The sequence below is a fragment of the Pristiophorus japonicus genome, chromosome 7, assembly GCF_044704955.1.
Source record: "Pristiophorus japonicus isolate sPriJap1 chromosome 7, sPriJap1.hap1, whole genome shotgun sequence".
NCBI classification, from domain to species: domain Eukaryota; kingdom Metazoa; phylum Chordata; class Chondrichthyes; family Pristiophoridae; genus Pristiophorus; species Pristiophorus japonicus.
Window position 1 is genome coordinate 226,429,556 of NC_091983.1, and position 14,305 is coordinate 226,443,860.

General features: G+C 50.6%; 1 protein-coding gene across 1 annotated transcript in view; it reads right to left on the reverse strand.

Annotated features, from left to right (window-relative positions):
- Positions 1–8,142, reverse strand: part of LOC139266945 (netrin-G1-like) — a 34,224-nt gene extending 26,082 nt beyond the window's left edge. The window contains exon 1 of the mRNA XM_070884582.1: positions 7,741–8,142. Within this exon, the coding sequence (XP_070740683.1) occupies positions 7,741–7,983 (243 nt within the window). The 5' untranslated portion in view covers positions 7,984–8,142. The remainder of the gene's footprint in view (positions 1–7,740) is intronic.
- Positions 8,143–14,305: the final 6,163 nt, after the last annotated feature.

The window sequence follows — 14,305 nt, forward strand, 5'->3', positions numbered from 1 at the left end:
TAAACCACTCGCGATCAGCACGGTTCAGTCCCCTGGTTAATGATGTTAATTAGTGTATTATTGAGTGCAGAAGTTAGTGGCTCCATAAAGTACAATCCCGCAGATTGCTGTCACTTCCCATCACCCAGTAATCAGGCCCTTTGTTGGAGTTAATGTTCGAGCAGAGTTGCTCAGTTAGCAGTATTTAGTGGGCCAGTACTGAGCTGAAAGATTACATAGGATTACTTATAGGATTACATATAGGATTACATAGAATATACGGCACAGAAACAGGCCATTCGGCCCAACTAGTCCATGTCGGTGTTTATGCCCCACTTGAGCCTCCTCCCGTCTTTCCTCATCTAAATCTATCCACAACCCTCTATTCCCGTCTCCCTCATACGCTTATCTAGCCACCCCCACCGCCCCCCCCCCCCCCCGCCTTAACTGCATCTACACTATTTGCTTTAACCGCTCCCTGTGGTAGCAAGTTCCACATTCTCACCACTCTTTGGGGACAGACGTTTCTTCTGAATTCCCGATTGGATTTCTTGGTTCTCTCTGTATCCACTCTATCAAAACCTTTCATAATTTCAAAGACCTTTATTAGATCACCCCTCAGCATTCTCTTTTCAAGAAAAAAGTGACCCAGCCTGTTCATCCTTTCCTGATATGTATACCCTCTCATTTCTGGTATCATCCATCTCCCCACGGCCCACAGTGGGTCAGGGAGAGGGTCCTCTCCCCACGGCACACAGTGGGTCAGGAAGAGGCTTCATCTCCCCACGGCCCACAATGGGTCAGGGAGAGGGTCCTCTCCCCACGGCCCATAGTGGGTCAGGGAGAGGGTCCATCTCCCCACGGCCCACAGTGGGTCAGGGAGAGGGTCCTCTGCCCACGGCCCACAGCTCAGGGAGAGAGTCCTCTCCCCACGGCCCACAGTGGGTCAGGGAGAGGGTCCATCTCCCCACGGCCCACAGCTCAGGGAGATTGCCGTGAAGCCCAACTTGTTCAGTAATGTCCTTTAGGGAAGGAAACCTGCCTCTGTAACCTGCCCGGGCCTATATGTGACTCCAGGCCCACACCAACGTGGTTGACTAGTAATGACCCTCTGAAGTGGCCGAGCGAGACACTCAGTTTGTATCAAACTCGCTCCCAGCGGATCAAGAAGGCGGCCCACCCCCACCTTCTCAGGGCACCTGGGGATGGGCAATAAATGCCGGCCATGTCAGCGATGCCCACATCCCCAGAATTAATTTAATAAAGGAACGGCGGTTTTAAGTCCATATCTTGCCTGGGAGCTCGATGGGATTCTACACTTTGGAATTTAATTATAAAGAACATGAGCCGGCAGAAATGAATGTTTGTTCAAGTTAATGAAACCCAGAACTCTGCACCTGGTGTTTGTGTCTAAACATTTCAGCAATGAGAAGACCAGGGGGAGGTTTCAGAGAAAGAAACCAGACTGGGGAAGGATTGAGAATCTGCAGCAAATCTTCAACCAGCTGTGGTGTAATCCCACATTATTGACCGGCCTGTGTCGATCGGCCCTTATAGACCACAGCCATCATTCATTAAACACCCAGCTTCCAATTTTAAACCGTCCGTCCCCAATGGGTGACCTCCTTCTAATGAAAGGTCCCCAATAAAAGGCCTTCTCCCCAAACTAATGTCCCCAGTGCCCCAGCCTCACGGAGACTCAGGGCTGTGAGCAGGTGTTCAGGGAACCCACCGACTGTCTGTCAAACCAGATTTAAACAAACACTTTAATCCCAGGCTCATTTCAGCTCCGTCAGTCAGCAGGTTCCTGGGGGTGGGAAATAAAACAGGAGCTCGCAGACATATACCGCCGTCCGCCCCGCTCCCCACGCACTTCCACCCCGCCGCAAACCGACTGCACCGCCCGCAACAAAAACAATCTACAAAGAGCTGAATTTTGCTCAACTCTCCGCTCCATGGATTGGGGCGGGGAAAATCGTCTCGCTCAGTGAGTGTGCCCCCTTTCGGTCGGAGGGCAAATTCGGCAACAGGGTGTTTCTGGTGAATGAGCCCATGTAATGTGGGAGGGGAGGAGGGAGCAAGAGTGAGAAAGAGAGAGGAGAGAAAGAGAGAGCAAAGACTGAATTCTAAAGCGCCATTGACTATCTCAGGATGAGAGTAGTGCAGTGCTCCCTCAGTACTGTCCCTCCGACAGTGCAGCGCTCCCTCAGTATTGCCCCTCCAACAGTGCAGCGCTCCCTTAGTACTGCCCCTCCGACAATTTAGTGCTCCCTCAGTACTGACCCTCTGACAGTGCAGCACTCCCTCAGTAGTGACCCTCCGACAAGTTAGTGCTCCTTCAGTACTGACCCTCTGACAGTGCAGCACTCCCTCAGTAGTGACCCTCCGACAATGTAGTGCTCCCTCAGTACTGACCCTCTGACAGTGCAGCGCTCCCTCAGTACTGCCCCTCCAACAATGTAGTGCTCCCTCAGTACTGACCCTCTGACAGTGTAGCACTCCCTCACTACTGCCCCTCCGACAGTGCAGCGCTCCCTCAGTACTGACCCTCCGACAGGGAAGCGCTCCCTCAGTACTGACCCTCCGACAGTGGAGCATTCCCTCAGTACTGCCCCTCTGACAGGAAAGCGCTCCCTCAGTACTGACCCTCTGACAGTGTAGCACTCCCTCACTACTGCCCCTCCGACAGTGCAGCGCTCCCTCAGTACTGACCCTCCGACAGGGAAGCGCTCCCTCAGTACTGACCCTCCGACAGTGGAGCATTCCCTCAGTACTGCCCCTCTGACAGGGAAGCGCTCCCTCAGTACTGACCCTCCGACAGTGGAGCACTCCCTCAGTACTGCCCCTCTGACAGGGAAGTGCTCCCTCAGTACTGCCCCTCCAACAGTGCAGCACTCCCCCAGTACTGCACTGGGAGTCTTGGCCTGGGTTTTGTGCTCAAGTGTCTGGAGTGGGACTTGAACCCTCGACCTTGCCTGTCTGCCTCTATCTGTGTTTATAATGAAATTTGCGCGTGGTCAATACAGAGAATGGGTAACAGAGAATAACAGGAGATGGAACCGAGACTCCTCATCATTCAAACTGCTCGATGGAAAAATCCATCCACTGGTGACAGGTTCAGGGGTCAGTTAGTCAGTGCCACAACAACAGTAAATCATTCTTCAAGCATTCTCCTGTCTGAGCTGCTAAAGTGAGTGGAACATTGTCAGAGAGCAGCGCAGTGAGGGAGCTCTGATCCAGGAATCAAGAGACTGGGAAAGTTCAATGTGCAGCCGGTTTACTGGGGACAGTGGGCAGTGAGTGAGATATTGGGCAGGGGGCGGATTCATGGGGATAAAGTCTATGGCCTCAGGTTTAATCCACTTCCTGTCGGCCTCTCCCAAACCCTCGATTTCCCGTCTGAGTAATAAAGGTTTAGTCCCAGACCCAATAGAATGGACTGCGATATTACAAAGAGAATGTTTGGCTCGTTCAGACTGAAATCCCGTCTGCTGCTCGCATCTGCTGAAAATAAACTCCCTTAAAACAAGGGAAATATCACAGAATCTCACAGCACAGAAGGCAATTCGGCCCATCGTGCCTGTACCCATTCTTTGAGGAGCTGTTTGAACCTGCTTCAACTAAACTCCCTTAAAACAGGGAAAAATATACTTAATAAATTTGGGAAAAAGGATAAATTTGCAAGGCTATGGGGAAAGAGCAGGGAGTGGGACTAATTGGATCACTCTCTCAAAGAGCCGGCACAGGCACGATGGGCCGAATGGCCTCCTGCTGTGCTGTGAGAGTGTGTGAACAGCTGGCAGGGGAACGGATACAGATGTTAACAATCCCGAGAGGATCAGACACAATCCCCAGGCACCAGTTTACAATCAGTTCAAACTCAGCTTACAGAAATTACCCAGAAACTCCACGTTAACATTCACCAGCTGTCACCACTCGCTGGGATTTCCAGAATTGGTGATCGGATTCAGAAATAATTAGCTGTCAGAATTTTACCCGAGCAAGGCACAGACTGTGTTTCTACAGAAGTGGAGACGATTCTCCCTTTAATTTGACTGTTCGAGCTAACCTCATAACACAGTCCCTCACCCCCTCACCCCTGGTCACACTGTGTCACTGTGCCCCGTGTCATAGAAACATAGAAACATAGAAAATAGGTGCAGGAGTAGGCCATTCGGCCCTTCTAGCCTGCACCGCCATTCAATGAGTTCATGGCTGAACATGCAACTTCAGTACCCCATTCCTGCTTTCTCGCCATACCCCTTGATCCCCCTAGTAGTAAGGACTTCATCTAACTCCTTTTTGAATATATTTAGTGAATTGGCCTCAACAACTTTCTGTAGTCGAGAATTCCACAGGTTCACCACTCTCTGGGTGAAGAAGTGCCCCATCTCTCTCTCCCCTCACCCCCTCACCCCCTCACCCCCGGTCACACTGTGTCACTGTGTCCCATCTCTCCCCTACAATGAGGAGCCCACTCTGCCCGCAGTATTCCAGATGTGCCTCTCCCTCAGTTTGTGCTCAGACACTGTGAGTTTTGCTTTGCAGCACGAGAAACACTCAAATCAATGAACAAATCGGCACTGAAGTGGAATTGGAGGCGAATACTTTGAGCTGGTGCCAGAGATGAATCAAATTGGGGATTACAGACCAGCGGGAGATTCTATTTCTAACACGGAGATCGATGAGCATTAACTGGTGCCTTTTGGTCGAGAAGAACTAAAACAAACAATCATATCCACTCGATCACCAAGGCCACCTATTTCCACCTCAGTAACATCGCCCGTCTCCGCCCCTGCCTCAGCACATCTACTGCTGAAACCCTCATCCATACTTTGTTCCCTCCAGACTCGACCATTCCAATGTTCTCCTGGCCGGACTCCCATCTTCCACTCTCCGTAAATTTCAGCTCATCCAAACCTGTGCTGCCCGTGTCCTAACACACACAAGTCCTGTTCCCCCATCGCCCCTGTGCTCACTCACCGACGTTGTTTCCCAGTCCGGCAACACCGAAGTGGCAAGTAACATTTGTGGTCCACAAGTAGAAGGCAATGATTATCTCCAACAAGCGAGAGTCCAACTACCTCTCCATGACATTCAACGGCGTTACCATTGTCGGATCCCCCACTATCAGCATCCTGGGGATCGCCATTGACCAGAAACTTAACTGGACCAGCCACATAAATACTGTGGTACAAGAGCAGGTCAGAGGCAAGTATTCTCAGCGAGTGTCTCACCTCCTGACTCCCCAAAGCCTTTCCACCACCTACAAGGCACAAGTCAGGCGGGTGATGGAATACTCTCCAATTGCCTGGATGAGTGCAGCTCCAACAATACGCAAGAAGCTTCACACCATCCCGGACAAAGCAGCCCATCCACCACCTTAAACATTCACTCCCTCCACCACCGGCGTACCGTGGCTGCAGTGTTTACCATCTACAAGGTGCACTGCAGCAACTCACCAAGGCTTCTTCGATAGCACCTCACAAACCCATGGTCTCCATGGGAACACCACCACCTCCATGTTCCCCTCCAAGTTACACCGCATCCTGATTGGGAAATATATTCAATGTTCCTTCATTGTCACTGGGTCAAAATCCTGAACTCCCTTCCTAACAGCACTGTGGGAGAATCTTCAACACACAGACTACAGCGGTTCAAGAAGACAGCTCATCACCACCTTCACAAGGGCAATTAGGGATGGGCAATAAATGCTGGCCTTGCCAACGATGCCCACATCTCAGGAACAAATAAAAAACTGAAGGATGTGCCTGGGACTGAGTCTCCCAGCAGGACCGGCAGTATCTCCCTCTGCCCAGTCTCAAAGCCCATGGAGGGATTGGAAGTGCAGTTCTGTGGATTACTGGTCCAGTCACAGAAGCCCTGCACCACCATGCCCAATTCGATCACAACAGTTTATGACCAGGAATTCGTGTCTTTGCACCAAGGTTACAGCCACAGTCTGAATACATTCTCACCCTGGAGTCTTTCTGTCTCACTCACCCACTCACAGTCAACACACAATCAGGGAACACAAGTTCAGAAGTCGGGACACATCTGGAAAGAAGGAGCGAGTACACCTGTCAAAAATTGTTACATATTAAAAAAAGGCCAATAAATTCAGCCGCGTTTTTATCGGTGAAAGAAAAAATGATTGCGATTTCAAAAAGTCCTCAATTGTCTGTGAAGCGCTTTGGGACGTCCTGAGGTGTAAAACTGAGACAGTAACATCTAGTGTGGTCTCACTGGGTCCGGGCCCTGTTTCACACACAGCTCCCACAGTGCGATATGGGACAGCTGGAAGTTTACCTCAAAGACTCGTATTATTTTTATAACAGATTACTAATTGAGCTGGAGAATAATTCCCTCTTATGAACTGCATGTTCTGCAATAAATTATACATTTTCAATTATTGCTGAAACATACGGCTGATTATTAAACCAGGTGTTTCCCCTCGAACAATGATGTAGGAACCAATTATCCTGAGGAGATGATTCACTCAACAAGAGCATCATTAATATTTAGAAAGAGGCTTGAATTTACATCTCAAGGACATATTCCACACTGGGGATATTGGGCAGGGCTCAGACACAATGGGACATATTCCCCACTGGGGATATTGGGCAGGGCTCAGACACAATGGGACATATTCCTCACTGGAGATATTGGGCAGGGCTCAGACACAATGGGACATATTCCCCACTGGGGATATTGGGCAGGGGTCAGACACAGTGGGACATATTCCCCACTGGAGATATTGGGCAAGGCTCAGACACAATGGGACATATTCCCCACTGGAGATATTGGGCAGGGCTCAGACACAGGGGTCAGGAGCTCCAGGGGTTGTTTATAAACATTTGACCTCCCTCCTCACATCTATTTCCGTGTCTAATTTTACAAACACTGCCACCCCTTACGGTGCGACACTGGGAAGCAGCGAGTTTTGTGGTTTACGTGTCCTGACCTTTCCTGTTCAGCCCAGCAGTTTGACTTCTCCTCACAGTTCCAGTAAATGCAACTTATCAGACTGTTATTCCATCCCCATATCTCCTCCTTCACCAAGCCCGCCTACTTTCACCTCCGTGATATCGTCTGTCTCTGCCACTGGCTCAGAGCTGTCCAGTTAGTCCCACTCTCCTGCTCCTTCCCCATAGCCCTGTATGTTTCTCCTTTCCCAGTATTTATCCAATTCCCTTTTGAATGTTATTATTGAATCTGCTTCCACCTTCCTTTCAGGCAGCACATTCCAGATTATAAAAACTCGCTGCATTAAAACATTCTCCTCATCTCCCCCCTTGGCTTTTTTGCCAATTATCTGAAATCTGTGTCCTCTGGTTACCGGCTCTCCTGCCACTGGAAACATTGTCTCCTTATTTACTCTTTCAAAACCCTTCATGATTTTAAACACCTCATCAAATCTCCCCTTAACCTTCTCTACTCTGAGGAGAACAATCCCAGCTTCTCCAGTCTCTTCACATAACTGAAGTCCTTCATCCCTGGAAACATTCCATTAAAATTCCTCTGCACCCTCTCCAAGGCCTTGTCATCCTTCCTAAAGTGTGGTGCCCAGAATTGGATACAATACACCAGCTGGGGCCTAACCAATGATGCATAAAGGTTCACCATGACTCCCTTGCTTTTGCACTCGATGAAGCAAATGTAGGAGTTTGGATGGAATTCACTTTGATAAAGGCCGTTCAGTGAGCGTCCATTCACAGCGCGACACATAACAGAGGCTGTCTCAGAAAGGCTTCTACTCACCAGCGTGCAGTACATCTCGGGGGTCTCTCCACACGTACTGTCGGAGGGATCCAAGCTGACCTTCAGTGACCTGGTGAGCAGGGCGGCCTCGGGCTGGCAGGCCATGTAATCCCAACTCATGGCCTGGTCCCAGTGAAGCTGGGCCTTACACAGGTCGTAGTGACCCCAGGACGGGAAGTGCTGCGCAGTGAGAGACAGGGCCGCCCAAAGGGCCTGAAGGGGCAACAAACCGGACAGACGCATCGCTCCGACTGGACCGCGCTCAGAGAGGGGCCATCTCGGTACGTCTGGTGGTGATTCAGTGAGTCCCTGCTCCGACTGGACCCGCTCAGAGAGGGGTAATCTCAGTCCATCTGAGGGTGATTCAAGGGGTCCCTGCTCCGACTGAATCCGCTCAGAGAGGCGCTATCTCGGTCCGTCTGGGGGAGATTCAGGGGGTCCCTGCTCTGACTGGACCCGCTCAGAGAGGGGCGATCTCAGTCCATATGGGGGTGATTCGGGGGGCCCTGCTCCGACTGGACCCGCTCAAAGAGGGGCGATCACTATGCTTGCAGATGTTCCAGGTGTTGGAATTCCAGCTATTTTCCCAGCATTGGTACAGATGTTCTGGATGTTGGAATTCTAGCTGTTTTCCCAGTTGGTGCAGGTGTTCTCGGTGTTAACATTCCAGCTGTTTTCACACTGTTGGTGCAGATGTTCCAGGTGTTGGGATTCCAGCTGTTTTCCCAGTGTTGGTGCAGATGCTCTGGGTGTTGGAATTCCAGCTGTGTTCCCAGTGGTGGTACAGATGTTACGGGTGTTGGGATTCCAGCTGTTTTCTCAATGGGTACAGATGGTCTGTGTGTTGGAATTCCAGCTGTGTTCCCAGTGGTGGTACAGATGTTACGGGTGTTGGGATTCCAGCTGTTTTCTCAATGGGTACAGATGTTCTGGGTGTTGGGATTCCAGCTGTTTTCCCAGTGTTGGTACAGATGTTCCAGGTGTTGGGATTCCAGCTGTTTTCTCAATGGGTACAGATGTTCTGGGTGTTGGGATTCCAGCTGTTTTCCCAGTGTTGGTACAGATGTTCCAGGTGTTGGGATTCCAGCTGTTTCCCCCCCAGCTGGCCGCTGTGTCAGACAGATGCTTTGATTGGCTGATCAGTCAGAACTGGGGCCCAATGTGATGACTGTTTCCTGACCAGAGTCTGTTTCCCATCGATCATCTCTTCCTTCTGCCATCAGTTCCCTATGCGGAGAGAAATAAAATCAATGCATTTCGGAACAGGTGCTGCTCCTGATCTTCGAGCCCACCCTCCAATATCGCCTCCCATTAGCTGCAGCGTTACACAGAAATAATCACCAGTTGGGAATCACCGCAGCCAATAGGAGGTGGCTAAATCACTCTCGTTAATATACCAAATGAGACAAATGAACAATTATGCTATTTTAGTGATGTTGGTTGAGGGATACATATTGCTCAGGATACTGGGGAGAAATCCCCTGCTCTTCTTTGAAATAAAGCCGAGGGATCTTTGATGTGAAGCTGAGAAGGCAGACGGGGCCTCGGTTTACCGTCTTGTCCAAAAGATGGAGCATTCAACAGTGCAGCACTCCCTCAGTACTGCCCCTCCGACAGTGCAGCATTCCCTCAGAACTGCCCCTCCGACACTGCAGCACTCTCTCAGTACTGCTCCTCTGATATTGCTGCAGTCGCTCAGTACTGCCCCTCCAACAGTGCAGCACTCCCTCAGTACTGCCCCTCCGACAGTGCTGCACTCCTTCAGTACTGCCCCTCCAACATTGCAGCACCCCCTCAGTACTACCCCTCCGACAGTACTGCACTCCCGCAGTACTGCCCCTCTGACAGTGCAGCACTCCCTCAGTACTGCCCTTCCGACAGTGCTGCACTCCTTCAGTACTGCCCCTCCAACATTGCAGCACCCCCTCAGTATTACCCCTCCGACAGTACTGCACTCCCGCAGTACTGCCCCTCTGACAGTGCTGCACACCCTCAATACTGCCCCTCCGACAGTGCTGCACTCCCTCAGTACTGCCCCTCCGATAGTGCATCGCTCTCTCAGTATTGCACTGGGAGTGTCAGCCTGGATGCTGGGCTCGAGTCTCAGGAGTGGGATTGAGTCAGCTCCTTCAGCAAAATCTATTCTCCTTACTCCATCATCTCACCTCAATCTCAGAGCTCACACTGGAAAAGCAAAATTATTCTACTGCCTACTTTAAAAAGTCGCCCCTTTAAACACTGATAGACTCTGTGTTTGGTGACCCTCCCACAGCCTGTTTTATGACACAAGGTGTTACTCTGGGCTGTGAGTGATATACAGATTAGTAACAGGGATATTTATAATCTATTTTCTATCATGAATTCAATGAGCTTTTACAAACTGCTGCACTGCGAGCAGGAATAGTCTCTGAATGTCTCACTTCCTCCCCCGTAATGCTGTTCCCCTTCAGCTCGAGCATCACAATCCACAGTCACCTTCTGGGCCTGACGTCACTCCTCCTGCTCAAACCCCAACACACACTCACCGTCTCCAGTCACACCCCCAACACACACTCACCGTCTCCAGTCACATCCCCAACACACACTCACCGTCTCCAGTCACACCCCCAACACACACTCACCGTCTCCAGTCACACCCCAACACACACTCACCATCTCCAGTCACACCCCCAACACACACTCACCGTCTCCAGTCACACCCCCAACACAAACTCACCATCTCCAGTCACACCCCCAACATACACTCACCATCTCCAGTCACACCCCCAACACACACTCACCGTCTCCAGTCACACCCCAACACACACTCACCATCTCCAGTCACACCTGATTTACATTCCTGTGAAGCGCCTTGGAATATTTTACTGGGTTGAGTCGCAAATTGTTGTCCAATGTGTTCCTTCATCGTACAGATTGCTGCAGCGCTCCGATACAATGCACAGCTCTCCTATGCAATGCATGCAATCCTCAGATACAATGCACTCTTATCCAATGGAAGATTGCTACTCTAGAATGCACACAGAATCGTCCTCTCCAATTCTCCAGCCCTCCGATACAATCCACACAGGAACCAGTCTGATCCCCGCGCCAAGCCGCCAATCTCTGCTGGAAACAGCAAGGCGATCCCGGGAGATCCCGGGACAGAGTCTGACTCACTCTGGGGGAGATCAGCGAGCTCCGGGCGCGGCGAGGTCCCGGACACAGCTCCGCATTGCTCAGCAACAAGTCCAGGAGCCTCCTCAATGGACCGGAGGAGTTTAGCACAGAATCTGCCCTCAAGGGGAAGGAGGGAGGGAGAGGGAGAGGGGAAGAGGGAGGGTGAGGGAGAGAGGGAGACAGCGAGAGTGAGAGTGAGGGAGAGAGGGAGAGAGAGAGTGAGGGAGGGGGAGGGAGGGAGAGAGAGATTGATGGAGAGGGAAAGAGGAAGAGAGAGGGAGGGAGGGAGAGTGAGAGAGAGGGGGAGAGAGGGAGGGAAAGAGAGAGGGAGAGGAAAGGAAAGCGAAAGAGAGTGAGAAAGGGAGAGAGAGGAGAGAGATTGAGGGAGAGAGAGAGAGGAAGAGAGGGAGGGGAGAGAGAGGGAAGGGAACAAAAGAGAAAGAGACAGAAGTGAGTAAAGGGAGTGAGAAACAGAAAGAGAAAATTTGATTGAGAGAGAGAGAAATAGAGAAAGAGAAAAGGGGAAAGAAAACGAGAGAGAGAGAGAAATCGCGATCCCGAGACTCACAGAGAGAGAAAACTGAAATCTCAATCCAGGGGCTCAGACTGGGAACGTCGCCCCAGCTCAGCATTCCGCGCGGTCCTAAAGCCCTCCAGATTTAAATATCCAATTCCTTTAACACTCTTCCACCCCAATCAAAACGAATCGGATATTCAGCACGGTTGTGAGCTGTGAAAAATGTTCTGCTGTTACTTATGTATAAAATTCCATATAAAATGCGGTAATGACAGATTTAATAATATGGGGGAGGGGAGCTGACAGTCAGGGTGGAGGTCAGATGTCTGCACTGCTTCAGGGATCTGTCCTGTTGCTTTTTACAATCTTCCTGGGAGAGCTGACTAATATCCCATCTATACAGGGCTCTGGGGAAAGAGCAGGGAGTGGGACTGATTGGATCACTCTTTCAAAGAGCCGGTACAGGCACGATGGGCCGAATGGCCCCCTCCTGTGCTGTCTGATTGTATGGAAGGATTAAACACATAAACCTTGGGGTGGGGGTTCATGGACCCATCGGCCTGCAGCATTTAACTCGAGAAATGAAGGCAAGTCCAGCCCATTCCCCATCCCATAATATCCCACTGTCCCTGTCCAGCCCACTCCCCATCCTACAATATCCCCCTGCCCCTGTCCGGCCCATTCCCCATCCCATAATGTCCCTGTGCCGGGCCCTTGGACCTTCTGAACCATTACCCACCCCTCCTGATCTGGGACATCCGCAGATTTCCCGCTCCGAAGCCTCAGTGACCAACACGCCCAGTGACCGGATCGCAGAGACTCGCCGAATAAACTTCTGTCCTTCAGGCATCTCAATTGTTGCAGCAGCAACTCCTCAGCCCGTCAATCCGGATCAGAGCGTCGCCACACACCCAGATCGAGCTGCTTCGGATCGCTGGCTGGACCATCGACTCGATCAGACCCTCGGCCGTGCGGTTAGATACGGTGAAAGGAATTCTCTCCCAAACTCTGCTCCACACTGTTCCCCCAAGGAACAATGTACAACAATCAACGTGTCCGTTTGATAAACCCCAGAACAACACAAGCAATAACTCGCGATTTATTGGTATTTAGAGAGACTTCTGTAAACTGATCCTGAGGTTAGATTTAAAAGATATCTGAGGACAAAGAAATCGATCCAAATATAAACAGAGCTTCAAAATTCCACACTCTGCTGTCACTGAAATAAAACTGGGATCTCTGCAACGCCTAGATTTTCAAATTCTCATCTTTGTGTTCAAATCCTTCCAGGGCCACGCCCCTCCCTCTCTCTTGAAACCCCTCAAGCCCTGCACCCCTCCCTATCTCTGTAACCTCTTCCAGCCTTACACGCCTCCCTATCTCTGTAACCTCCTCCAGCCCTACACCCCTCCGTATCTCTATAACCCCCTCCAGCCCGACACCCCTCCCTACTTTTGACAAGGTCCCGCACAAGAGATTAGTGTGCAAAATCAAAGCGCATGGTATTGGGGGTAATGTACTGACATGGATAGAGAACTTGTTTGCAGACAGGAAGCAGAGAGTCGAGATAAACGGGTCCTTTTCAGAATGGCAGGCAGTGACTAGTGGAGTGCCGCAGGGCTCAGTGATGGGACCCCAGCTCTTTACAATACACATTAACGATTTAGATGAAGGAATTGAGTGTAATATCTCCAAGTTTGCAGATGACACTAAACTGGGTGAGGTGTGAGCTGTGAGGAGGACGCTAATAGGCTGCAGGGTGATTTGGACGGTTTGGTGAGTGGGCAAATGCATGGCAGATGCAGTATAATGTGGATAAATGTGAGGTTATATATTTTGGGGGCAAATACACGAAGGCAGAATATTATCTGAATGCGGCAGATAGGAAAAGGAGAGGTGCAACGAGACCTGGGTGTCATGGTTCAACAGTCACTGAAAGTGGGCATGCAGGTACAGCAGGCGATGAAGAAGGCAAACGGTGTGTTGGCCTTCATAGATACTGGATTTGAGTATAGGCGCAGGGAAATCTAACTACAGGGCCTTAGTGAGGCCTCAGCTGGAATATTGTGTTCAGTTTTGGTCTCCTAATCTGAGGAAGGACCTTCTTGCTATTGAGGGAGTGCAGCGAAGGTTCACCAGACTGATTCCAGGGATGGCTGGACTATAATATGAGGAGAGACTGGATCAACTGGGCCTTTATTCACTGGAGTTTGGAAGGATGAGAGGGGAAACGTATAAGATTCTGACGGGACTGGACAGGTTAGATGTGGAAAGAATGTTCCCAATGATGGGGAAGTCCAGAACCAGGGGACATAGTCTTAGGATAAGGGGTAGACCATTTAGGACTGAGATGAGGAGAATCTTCTTCACTCAGGGAGTTTTTAACCTGTGGAATTCCCTGCCGCAGAGAGTTGTTGATGCCAGTTCATTGGATATATTCAAGAGGGAGTTAGATGTGGCCTTACACTAAGGGGATCAAGGGGTATGGAGAGAAAGCAGGAAAGGGATACTGAGGGAATGATCAGCCATGATATTATTGAAAGGTGGTGCAGGCTCGAAGGGCTGAATGGCCTACTCCTGCATCTATTTTCGATATTTGTATGTTTCTACCTCTGTAACCCCTTCTAGCCCTGCACCTCTCCCTATGTCTGTAACCTCCTCCAGCCCAACATCACTTCCTATCTCTCTAACTTCCTCCAGCCCTGCACCCCTCCATATCTCGTAACCTCCTCCAACCCTACACCCTTCCCAACCTCTATAACCTCCAGCCCTATACCACTCGCTATCTTTGTAACTGCCTCCCCGCCAGCCCAATACCCCTCCCTATCTGTGTAACCTCCTCCAGCCCCAGACCCCTCCCTATCTGTAACCTGTTCCAGCCCTACACCCCTC